At 34.9% G+C, this 12383-nt stretch overlaps 1 protein-coding gene across 2 annotated transcripts in view; it reads right to left on the bottom strand.

The window, feature by feature from the left end:
• Positions 1–12383, bottom strand: part of ACVR2A (activin A receptor type 2A) — an 88026-nt gene that overhangs the window by 4059 nt on the left and 71584 nt on the right. For both annotated transcript variants that reach the window (XM_010354915.2, XM_030917010.1), the window contains 6 exons: positions 11507–11650; positions 9442–9585; positions 8277–8422; positions 6499–6613; positions 3691–3829; positions 625–755 (listed from right to left, as the gene is read on the bottom strand). In XM_010354915.2, coding sequence (XP_010353217.1) covers positions 625–755; positions 3691–3829; positions 6499–6613; positions 8277–8422; positions 9442–9585; positions 11507–11650 — 819 coding nt within the window. The remainder of the gene's footprint in view (positions 1–624; positions 756–3690; positions 3830–6498; positions 6614–8276; positions 8423–9441; positions 9586–11506; positions 11651–12383) is intronic.

Here is a 12383-nt window from a genome sequence, read left to right as displayed (position 1 = left end):
AAAATCAAGGATAAAGGGGGACCTAACCATTTTTATTATTTTCTTAGTTAATATCAGCATTTCTATCTTACAATTAAACAGAAGAGCAGAAAGCCCCTTTTGAGATTTATCTACCTGGTTTTAGCCATGTTTCTAGCTATATTTAGACCAAAATAACCAGGCAATACTGTTGTGTGCCTGGTCTCTAGTTTTAAAGCACTACTTAAGACTTGAAAGTCTTCTCTAAGGTGAAATCAAAAGGCTACAACAAACTCCCATAGAGAGGAGAAAACCTGGTGCTTCATAAACTTTCTAAAATGTTATCATATTGGAAGTGGTCATCAGCAAAGTTACCCAACTATCCACAGGTTCCGAGTCTGGTATGCCTTTTCCCTGGGAAACTAGATGACACACTCTTCTGTGCAGGACCATTGAGACAAAAGCCCTCTAAAGCTCTATAAGTTTACAATCACCTTCAGGGGTATACAGACATAGCCCTAATTCTGCATCCAGAGCTCTAGAATATCCTGTGTGAAGATCACCTCCCAGAAAATACTTGAAGAAAGAGAAATGTGCAGAGATAAATAATTCCTCTGAAAAGTGTTTTATTGGAATTTCAAATGAAAAGCTAACTGGATAACTTACAGCATGTTTCTGCCAATAATCTCTTAAAACAGGCCTCTTTTTTTTATGCACAACAACTTCCTGCATGTCTTCAAGAGATGGATGCTGGCCAATTTCCTCCTCAAATGGCAACATGTATTCATCTACAGGTCCTGAAAAGGAAGAAAAATAAATCATTTTCATTAAAATCCTCCTGACTTTCAAACTGGTACAAACTTTCTAAAATATACTGTCACCTTTTCCCAACTGTTTACATGCTATGAGGACAGAAGAGAAACAGATTCTCAACTGTACTTATACCATAGTGTGACCAAACTAACATATGAGAAATGAAAAGGTCTATAATTTGGCATGTAATTCCCTTAAAGATTGTATAAGGAGCTTTCTTATCTAGGTATAAAGGATGCCTATTTCCATCTGCATAGAGGACATAAGGAACAATCAGTATTTGTAAATTAAGGTTATATAATATCCCTTTAGGGTACTCAATCCTTACAGTTCAGATCAGAATGTTAACAGTGGTGCTTCCATCTCTGGAGGCTCTAGGTTCAATGTATTATAACCATGCTTATTCTATGGCATATCCAACCCCCCTGCATGCCCCACATGAGGAATTATGCACCTCAGAGTCATACCTCTTCTCTATACTCCCTCACAACAGCTGCCAAAAAGTACGTTTATTTTTTAGAAAATCACAAACAGGCTCTCCAACTAGGGGTTCCAACAAGTCAGGATATGCCTTCATAGACAAGATTAAACAATATAAATAATTCCTTTTTTCTTAGGCCTACTCAGATAAATAGAAAATTATATTTAGGAGTTAATAATAACTAATATCCAGTGAGCACCTATCCTGCTCAGGAACTTTACATATATTACTTACTTCACAGGGTTAAGATGGCACTACCTCTATTTACCTTATAAGCAGCTCAAAAAAGTTCCATTATTTGCACAAAGACATACAGCTGTTAAACGGTAGAGCTGGAATTGAACCCAACTCTCTGAATAACTCTGAAGTCTGTGGTTTTAATTGCTAGATTGCCTTCCTTTGACAGACACAGGTCACCACTGAGCAGTATCAGTGACCAGCTGTATGTGTGCATAAACACCAATTTTGTGAAGCTCTTGAAATGCAGTAAATACTCCTGGATAGAATACAATGAATCATAAAGGGATCATCTAACTCACTCCTCTTCAAATATAAGAAATCTTTATGGCCGGACAGTTGGTCTCTGCTTGAGCACTTCCAGTGACAGAGTACTGACATTCTAAGGTGTCTATTCAACCAACACTTATGTGGTCTACAGGCCAGCAACACTGCCGTCAACTGGTAGCTTAGTTTTTAAGAAATGTAGACTCTCAGGCTTCAACCCAGACCTACTGAGTCAGAATCTAAATTTTAACAAGATTCCTAAGAATCTGGTATGCCACATTAAAGTTTGAGAACTACTTCATTTAACAAACAAGTAACCATCAACAAATGTGAAAGCACCTACTTTAGCAATTAATGCTCACACTATCCTCTCTACCCCAATTTCTGACTAAAGAGTTGGGTTCTGACATAAGAGTCAGAAATGCCTGACTCTGAAATTATTTCATGGTATTTAAGAAAAATCAGTATCTAGCCTTTTCTTTTTCCAAAAGAACTTCTCGGATAACTCCTCTTCTCCATAAACAAAGCAATTTCTCCCCTAAACTCCTAAAACACATGCTTGTATTTCTTAAGTATTGTGCTCATCCAGAAACATTTACTGAATACCTATGCAGTACTGGGGAATGGGCTAGACAACTCACACTTAGCTTACTCTAGATTTAATTGTCCAGGATATATTTTATTGCCCTAACTAAACTGTATATTACTTGAGAACAGGGTCTTGTGTCTCCTAAATTACTTAATCCAATGATTTGCTATGGAGAGTTCATATTAATCAAGTTCTTATAAAATATATTTTCCTATAACATCTGCCATCTAACCTACTTCTGCTTCCATAAATGCACATCATAAATGTAATTCCTCTTCCACTTTGAGTCAAAATAGTCTGAGTTCTTACTCTTCTTCCTAAAGACTTCTAAAATTATTCCCAAATTGCTTCAACTTTTCATAGGTTTAGCACTGACTCCCAAGCCAATCCCTCAATCCCAGAAGAATGCCTATAGACTATGTGCCCATTTCTGAGCACTCTATTAAATTCCCTTTAATAGTACCCCATATTGAATTTCATATTCCACTGGCAATCTGTCGTACAATGAGAGCCTATTACAGTACTCAGAAAATAAAATATTGTTAGTAACATAGGTTACGTTGGTTATAACTTAAAATATTCACAATTTCTCCTATGGTCTTTGACAATCACAGGAAGGTTTTAGACAATTATAAATTAAAACTTAATAAACAGATCAAGCTCATTTACATCTGTTTAGGAGTTTAGCAGTCGGCAAGTTTGTCTTATATTATTCAAAACAAAAAACGCCGCAACATACTTGAAGACAGAGTAAAGACCTTATGAAGGAATACTAAAGAGAGAGTGCTTGAAACGCTATAGTTCTGTCACACTAAGAATATCGTCTGAAAGTGTACCCAGAAAAATAAATAAATAAAAGCAAATATCTATAAGACTTAACATGGACTTCAATAACAAGAACAAGTAATAGAAACCCTTTAACCTGGGAGGCAGGACCCATACGACCTTAAAGCAGACCTCTCCCTATGTCGGGATCAGAGTTTCAAATCTAGGTTTCATCATTTACCAGTTTGAGGCTAAAGTAGGCAAACTACTTAATTTCTCTGCATCTCAATTTCCTCATATGTAAAGCATAATAACTACCTCTGAAGCTCTTTTAGGAAATAACCTTAAGGTATGTGAAGTGTCCAGTAACATAGCTAGTAAAGGATCAATACATAGCAATTCCTTTCCTGTCCTACCCCACACTCTGCTCCTCTGCCTCCTGAATTCTCTACCACCTCTTGGAGTCAATTAAAAAAAAAAAAAAAACTATACTTTAAAATATTACCTTGGAGTGTATCATCCCTTTTCATACATGTGTGGTAGGCATATATATCTTTTTTAAAAATATTTTTTCCCTTACCATCTGCAGCAGTACAGCGAGAAGCCAGTTCCCATAGGACTAATCCCATGGCGTACATATCTATCCTCAAAAATGCATCCCTTTGGAAGTTTATAGCACCCTCTAATACCTCTGGAGCCATATACCTCCGGGTACCAACCTGAAAAAGATGTTAAAAGCAAAGAGTACTCATTCATTAACTTTCTGAACTAACACTGTATGATTTTGTAAGATGAATCAAAACCAAATGTGGTCTATTACCAGGGTAAGGTATACCAGACTATAGCATATAAATAGTAAGATCCTTCTGTGTATACTTAAAAAATGCATCAAACAGACATTATGCTGGTACAGACTTAGACGTTTTTATGTTCCCCTTTCTGGATGTAATCACAAGAAACTGAACCGATGGTCAGCTGGGAGAAGGATGCTGCATACGTCTCAATTTTACCTTTGCAAACTGTTTGAAATGTAGCTTAAAAAACTTTTTTGAGGCCTTTTCTCTGTATTAAAAAAAACTAATGTTGCAAAAAGAATTAGCTAAGTAAAGGACACACTGACATTAAAAAGTTCTATCTGTACAAAATCTATGTATTTGTTTATTCATAAATTCTTCTGTCTTGGAGTCCTTTATTTATATCTGTCCCCAACAATTTGGTATTTCTTAGTACTGTAACTATGGTTACTAAGCTAGTACAGCTAGCTTTGGTTGGTGCTTGACAACATTCATATATGAATGCTTAAAAATATTTGTGAGATAGCTGGGTACATCACAACATACTTGTGATATATCAGAACTAGAGAACAGTCTAGATATTGGTACGTCCATAAAGCTCCATCCTTAGGTGGCTATAATCTCTACTCTAGACTAAAAGTTGGGCAATTTATGCAAATGTACATGTAACAGAGATTGTTTTAAGAATAAAGACAGATCACTAAAGTTCAAGGAGAACACATTAAAGGGAAAAGTGGCTCTACTTTTAAAAAATTTACTACTCTGAATAATTATTTTAATTGTGCTATCAGTGACTGTTTCCCCAAAACCTACTTTTCTCTTAAAGGTAAATGTATGCCATCCAAAGTACCTACCTCTTTTATTACAAGATTATGGTTTATTTACCATGTGGACATAAAATGTCCCCTTTTATATGTGTTCTTTGTACTATATAAAATGTGCAATAACATGCAAGTCCTTCCAGATATTTTTGAAATTTTCTGGTCCATGAAATCTAAAGTCGAGGAGTCATTACTGTAAGCAATTAATTTTTAACTAATCATAGAACCCAATTGTGAAGGAGTTAAAATATGACATGAATGAGTCACAAACTTTTTTCTCAAAAAATAGGGGAGGGAGGGCTTATGAGGTACCAAATTAAGAATACGTTCCCAGAATTTAGTCTTATGCTTATGATAGTCATTCAATTAGCTTAGAAGTTTGTCCTCAGGCTTCCTACACAACCTTGGTAGTAGTCTCCACAAAATTGCCTCCATTCCCATATACATTTGCAGTCAACTTTTCTAGAGCTATATGGCTACTGACCATTACCCCAAACTACATTCTTAAACCGTGAGTCAATATTGCCAAAAATTGTGGTGCCATGACTGCTTAAAAAACGTGTCCTCAGGAACCAACAGGATATGCTGGGGAAAAGAAAGCTAAGAATTAGTTGGTCAAATAATTTACATGATATGAAAGGTGAAGAAATGATCATGTCAAAGGCCTGAATCATTTAGCTTTGTAGAAAATGTCACCTTTTAGGTTGAACTGGTTTCCCCGATTTAAAAGGTGATCTTGGCTGGGCATGGTGGCTCACGCCAATAATCCCAGCACTTTGGGAGGCCAAGGTGGGATGATCACTTGAGGTCAGGAGCTCAATACAAGTCTGGCCAACTTGATGAAACCCCGTCTCCAGTAAAAATACAAACATTAGCTGGGCATGGTGGCGCATGTGTGTAATCCCAGCTACTCGGGAAGCTGAGCCAGGAGAATCACTTGAACTCGGGAGGCAGAGGCTGCAGTGAGCCAAGATCATGCCACTGCACTCCAGCCTGGGTGACAGAGTGAGACTCTGTCTCAAAAATAAATAAATAAATAAATAAATAAATAATAAATAAATAAATAAATAAATAAATAAATAAATAAAAAGGTGACCTTGTAGGAATGAAAACATCTTTTCCAGCCTCAAAGTTTCTGAGAATAAAATGTATGGATAATGTTATTTTCCCTTCTGGACTTCCTAGAGGTTCCTATTACTAAGATCTCTGTGCACATAGAGGTATAGAGAGGTGTCAGAGTTACTTAACTCAGGGGTTTACAAGTGCTCTGAACTCTGGAGAGAATTTGGAGAAAGGCCATCAAGTTGATTGAAGAAACGAATGAAGCGATAAACAACAAGAAGCAATAAACTATTATTGCATGGGAAAAGGGACAGGGAATCTTAATACACTGTAGTAAGGATAGTGACTAATTATTCTTCCACTCTTCTTACGATGGTGAAAGAACTAACAGACTAAAACTACTGAGTTCATAAGAAGAATTCCCTAAGAATGAGGTCTATTAAAAGGTGGTGGATTATTCTTTGATCAATTTTTCAAAAAGAATCCTATGACATGTGTCTAAGTTATTGTTTTATGAAGTGCTTAATCTAAACCACCTGAGTCCTCTACCATCATATGAAAATGTCTTCCTCAGAAACTTTAACACGTAACACTATTAGATGCTGATTTAAACACCACAACAATGTTAGACTAATTCAGTCCTGACATGCCATTCTAAGAAAATATGGGACAAGTTTGTTTTTTCTTATATTTCATAAGCATCATCCTTACCTGTCCATGGGTATCGCCTGCAGACTTGCCAGCCTCAAATTTTAAGGCCAACCCAAAGTCAGCAATGCAAGCTGTCAGGTTGTTTTTCAACAGCACATTTTTACTTTTGATGTCCCTTGCAAATAAAAAGAGTATTCAAATTAAGTTTAAACAAGTTATCTTTTAAATTTTTTATTGAAAGCAGAAAAGAGGGGGAATATGTACACTATGAAAAAATAGTTACTCAAAATTATGAAATGCAGAGAAAGGGAGAAAGAAAAAGCTCAGAGCCCCCATGTAGCCTTTAACACAAGAGCACAGTGACAAACCCCTATTCATAACATGGACAATAAGAAGGAATCCTATCTATAATGCAGTTATATAAACATTTGCCATGTCAAAAAGATATGTTACCTATGTCATCCACCTACCAATCATAAAACTACTGTTTTTTAAGATAATACTTCTTACTTGCAAACTCCCATAGAAACTGAAATTTAAACCAAAATGAAGAAATTTTTTAAATATAGCTGAATTGGGGCCTTCTGGTTATTGGTACAGACCTACATTTTAGAATAATCCCTTATTATAGAGGTTCTTATATTCTTCCACCTGGTTGTAGAAAAGCATCTTACGGCATGGATAACAGAAACTTTTTACCATAAACATACACTGCTCTAGCTAGATCCTGGTGTTCTGAAAAGGGTAACAGTTTCAAGGCAATAAGATATCCTCTTCTACACACCTGTCTCAACTGGCTCATCCTAGAGATTACTATACCCTAATTAAATACATCTATGCCATGACTAGTGGTTAAATTTATGTACAGATACACAGACCAAGAATGGGATATTGAAAGCACGAGTAGACACTCCCAAATGCTATAAAAGCCAATCAATCTTAGTTTCAAAAGACTTTCAGGACCTTTTCTTAATAACTTTGGGGATTCTTAAGGATTAATTCCCTATGTGGCCAGGTAGGGCAAGGGAAAATCCAAGAAGAGGCCAATAGACTGCACGTAAGAAAGTGAGAAGAAAGAGTTATTTCTGAGGTAGACGTCATTTAAAGTTTGCAAAATCAGAACCTAAATTAGAGGCTGACTTACAATAATGGCTCCAAGCAACCTAAAACATCACCTGGTGACACTGAGCTAAGTATTTGTTCCATGAATCAGTTAATGCCTACTTTTCAAACAACCATCTTTAAATTGAACATGAGACGACAAATTGAATCCCACGTTCAAGAAAATTAAATACATGGCAAACTGAACTCCATGTTTAAGACACAATCATTTTTCCTTTTGCGGGCATGACAAGTGTTGGGTCTAAGAACTATTTCTTCACCGGACAACTGTTTAAGTGATGCCTCCCTCTACCTTGGCTCAGGGTAAAGATAATAAGGTCATTCAAAAAACAAGCAAGGGAGACATTCAAAGTCTCTCCTTCATTACATGCCCTTGGATAATAATCCCTATCTATAATCATCTTTAAAGTATATCATGTTTTGAGGTAAAACAAATGTCTTTTTCCTTTGAGATTGAGAAAATATAGTTTATTTTCAATCATGCTTTCAGAAATGAGATGAAGTAGATCATGAAACTTTACCAATAATGTTAACATATACATTATCCAAAATACTTCCTGGCCAATCTCAAAGCTAATTTTAAAAAATAAATGAAAACCAACTGTCTTGTAAAGCATGACTGAATAACAAAGGAAAAATAAAAATTTACCCACGGGCTTAAAAGTTTAGTAAATGTACACTCAATTATCTGGGAAAACAATACAAATATAGTCTACCTGTGAGATATGGCAGGTTTGTGGCCATCTTTTAGGCCAGGTATATCCTCATGTAAATATGCCAATCCTCTAGCCATGGTTTCTGCAATATGACATAGTTCATTCCAAGAGACCACATTAGCCTTAAGAAAGTCTGAGAGTGAACCCTAAAAAAAGACGGAAAAATAGAAACTTACGTTCTTGACAAAGGCCATATGTATAAGGAGACTTTTCTTTTTACCTATAAGAGGTTGTGGAAGGCAGCATATCTTTCCTTTCAGGGAAAAATAATATCCAAGAAACAATCTTTCTGGAATGGTTAAAATTTCCTTCCATTTCACATTAATAAACATTTGACCAGAAAGAAATACCAGAGCTTTAAACTTTTGTTACAAGAATAGTCCATTTCCACCAATCCATAAGACAAGCTTTTTGTTTTAAACACCAGTTGAATATCTAAGGTTCTAGAAAATATTTTAAAAGTTAAAATATCCTGACTATAGAGTTCTTACATCATGGGACTAGCAGAACCCAAAATAACAACATGAAACAACAACTACTATATAGAATATTCTTCTAGAGATTATTGTTGTCCTTTAGGTCAAGAATTAACAGAAGCAAAAGAACCACTTACATTTCACAATGATGAAACCAATTACCAAAAACAAAATTTCCTACTTCATTAATGGTACTTTCACACTGACTCTAAAAGTAGAAAAATTGAGGAAAACTAGCAATTACGTGTTGGTGATAATTACCCTACAAGTTAGTGACAGATCAAAGATGAGATAAATTTCCTGACTCTGGTTTTGTCACTAAGCAAGACTGATTAAAACTGAAAAAAATGGTTCACGTAATCAAAATGAATTGTAAATGGTAAGTGAAAATTACTAAGCACTACCTATACTAAAATAAATGTTTGTAAGAGTAATTACAGCACAAGAAGTAAGGAACAAAAGGGTGGTTTATATGAGTAGGGTTTTAGGTTAAAATTTTGCCATCTTTGCTCTTTTATTAAACTAAACTACCTTTTAAAACATTTTTATTCAAGAATGATTTTTATTTTCAGGTTAAATATTAATCAACTATAACATGTCATGAAAAATAACTCTGAGGGATTTATAGCCAACATTAGGTACGCAGGCCAATTCAGACTTTACTAAAGTAAAACGTTAAATAGTTTTACCTTTTCATGAAATGCTGTGATTAGCCAAAGATCCACATCAACACTGGTGCCTCGTTTTTCTGCACCAATGAACTGTAATATGTTCTCATGCTTCATTCCAGGCAAACTGTAGACTTCATATTCATTTTGCCATGACTGTTTGTCCTAGAGTCAAAAAGAAAGAACAGTAAGAACACAAGGAATACGGGTAAATAAACCATGTCTAAGAGATTACTCAAATAAGTTCCAAAGTAAAACAAAACAAAAAAGTATTTTAAAAAACTTTTCTTCTGTTTTGTAATAAGAAAAAAGCTCTGACAATAGGTTAACAAATTTATACTAAATGCCTGCCCTGTCCATTCCCTCAAAACGTACTTTTCTGTGTTTCTAGTTTACACACGCAGAAGTTGATCTGAAATGCTGCATTAATCTTACAACGGCAACACATAAGTTACTGCAAGTATTAATTACATTGTAATTTCATCATGGTGTGAAGCTACTTGTGGTACTATTCAGAATAATCTCCTTGAAAGATGAAATTCAGGCAGAATGACTTCCTCTAAACAGAAAACTTCTTCTTTTCAAAAACTAACATAATATCAAACATCCTTTACAAAATGTTTAGCATACCCTGCAAAGTCAATGAGAAAGCAAGGGGCATAGATATGCAATGCAATAATTTAAGACACCATATATTCATTTGTGCCTGCAAGTGATCCATGTCTACTAAGTATCTTCTTATAAAAGATTAGTTTCTTTTCACTACTAAAAGATAGTAATAGTGAGAGGTACCACAGCATAATGGTTACAAACCCTTAGAAATCCTCTGCATCCAAACTGTTCAAACTTAAATCCTGGCTCTCCCACTAACCTCTAGCAAGTTACATAATCCTTCAGTGTCCTCATTAAGTAGAACAGGTATTGTAGTGTCTGTCTTATAGAATTGTTGTATTATATGTTGCATTTTACGTACACGTGGGCAATATATGTACACATATTAGTGAGCACTCATATATGTAAAACACCCCTACCTGACCCAATAAAAACATACAATCAAATGTTAGCTACTGTTGTTGCTGTTGTTGGGCTTAAGTTAATATCATCCAAATGCCTTTCTCTGATCCTTATGCTTCCTTACACATGGAAATAATTTCTTCCTTTATCTCACTTATGAATATTGGCACAATAGAATACACTTTCTCTCTGAAAACTAAACTGTGGTTTATAGCTACCAAAAAAAATGTAATACAGTTCATAAACTCTACATAATACAGTTCATAGACTGAACAGAGGAGGTAAAAAGCTTAAAATCTAGGTATATTAAGACAAAGAAATTGCTTATATGACAACTTTGGAAAAAGAAAGATCCACTAAGTGTAGTGGTAGAGCCTGTAACACCAAATCCAACCAAGACATCAGTACCAAGGATATCATGAGACGCCAGGGTATATAAGAGACGGGGAAGACAGAATCATCATAAATCTATACCACCAACAGAACAAAACAAAACACAAGAATAGCTCAGAGGTACATTTAGATCAGAGTTTTATGAGAAGTCCAGCCAACCTTTAAAATAAAAACAATTCAACAATAAACCAATTTGAAGTCTTGATTGCCTCTGAAAATGCATCAAACAAAAACTGAAATAATTAAACACTCAAAGTAGAATGAAAGTAAGTCAAGTCTGGTAATATACCTCCAAATACCAATTCCAACACAAAATATACTACTCTTTTGTTTTTGTTTGCTTTTTCTGACAATGTAGGGGGATATTAAAATTTAACCACTCAATTAGACTTGTTTATTGGAATCTTTATCATTATTTAACATTTCTATAGAATTTTCATTGGCAAAAGATCTCCTATGCATTCATTTAATTCCACCACTCCAGACAAACATAATGATTGTTATACTAACAATTCAATCTCTCATATGCAAAGGCAGGCATTAAAAGAGCTAACTGCTTTCCCCAGTATCACAAAGAACCACCTTGGAACGTATGGCTTCTCTTTTAAGACTATTTCTGAGTTATGATGACCTAGCCATAAAACATATATGTAAGATGACAAAACTGCAATAAACATACCTGTATTGGAAATATTTTGACAGCCACATATTCATTAAGCAACTGGGCTTTCCAGACACAACCAAATCTTCCCCTTGCTTTCACTTCTAATAACTGCAGTGGTTTCAAACCTAGTAATGGAGAAGGTGGGGGTGGTCCTGGGTCCTACAGATAAATAATAATAATAATATAAATAAGCAGAATATGATACATATCAACTCTGGAAATGAGAAAAAAAGTGAGTATACTGAAAAGTCAACTGACAGAAACAGTAAACACATATGGATGACATTAACTTCAATTTTGCCATAATTAGATTACTAATTATCTACAGTGATAACAAGGCAGGCAACCTGAATTAAGAGCTTTCATAATAACGTTCAGCATTATTGCTTTATATGTACCACAGGAGAAAAGATCTAAAATCTTTCTGATCCAGTCTCACTAATTTTCCCCACTAAGATTTTCTGTTAACTATGAATACTCCTAACAATATTTCATTTGTTTCATCCAGTGTGTACTTCGAGGAGGATGACTTGAAAAGTGCCAGAAACAGCAAATTATGACTATGTATCAGCAAAAACCTCTCCTTAAGATCTATTACTTTCTCCAGTGACTGTTTAAATTTTTTCTTCATTAATATCAGAGATACCCACAGTCATTCTTAAACACATTGCAGATAGGTATATCAAATACAAAGTACATACAGGAAATATGTAAGTAAATATTTCGTTAACCAAACTGTTTGGTTCATTCTAATTTTAAACATATTAACAATTCATCCCTTTGATCTGAGATAAAAAAATTATCTGTGTTCTGGAACTGACTGGCAAAGAAGTACAAATAAAAATCCAGAAAAGAAGTGGTCATCACAGTAGATAACAGGATATGGTATATG

This window comes from Rhinopithecus roxellana, chromosome 14, assembly GCF_007565055.1.
Source record: "Rhinopithecus roxellana isolate Shanxi Qingling chromosome 14, ASM756505v1, whole genome shotgun sequence".
NCBI lineage: Eukaryota > Metazoa > Chordata > Mammalia > Primates > Cercopithecidae > Rhinopithecus > Rhinopithecus roxellana.
The sequence above is the reverse complement of the archived record's forward strand: the minus strand, read 5'-3'. Positions and strand labels throughout refer to the sequence as shown.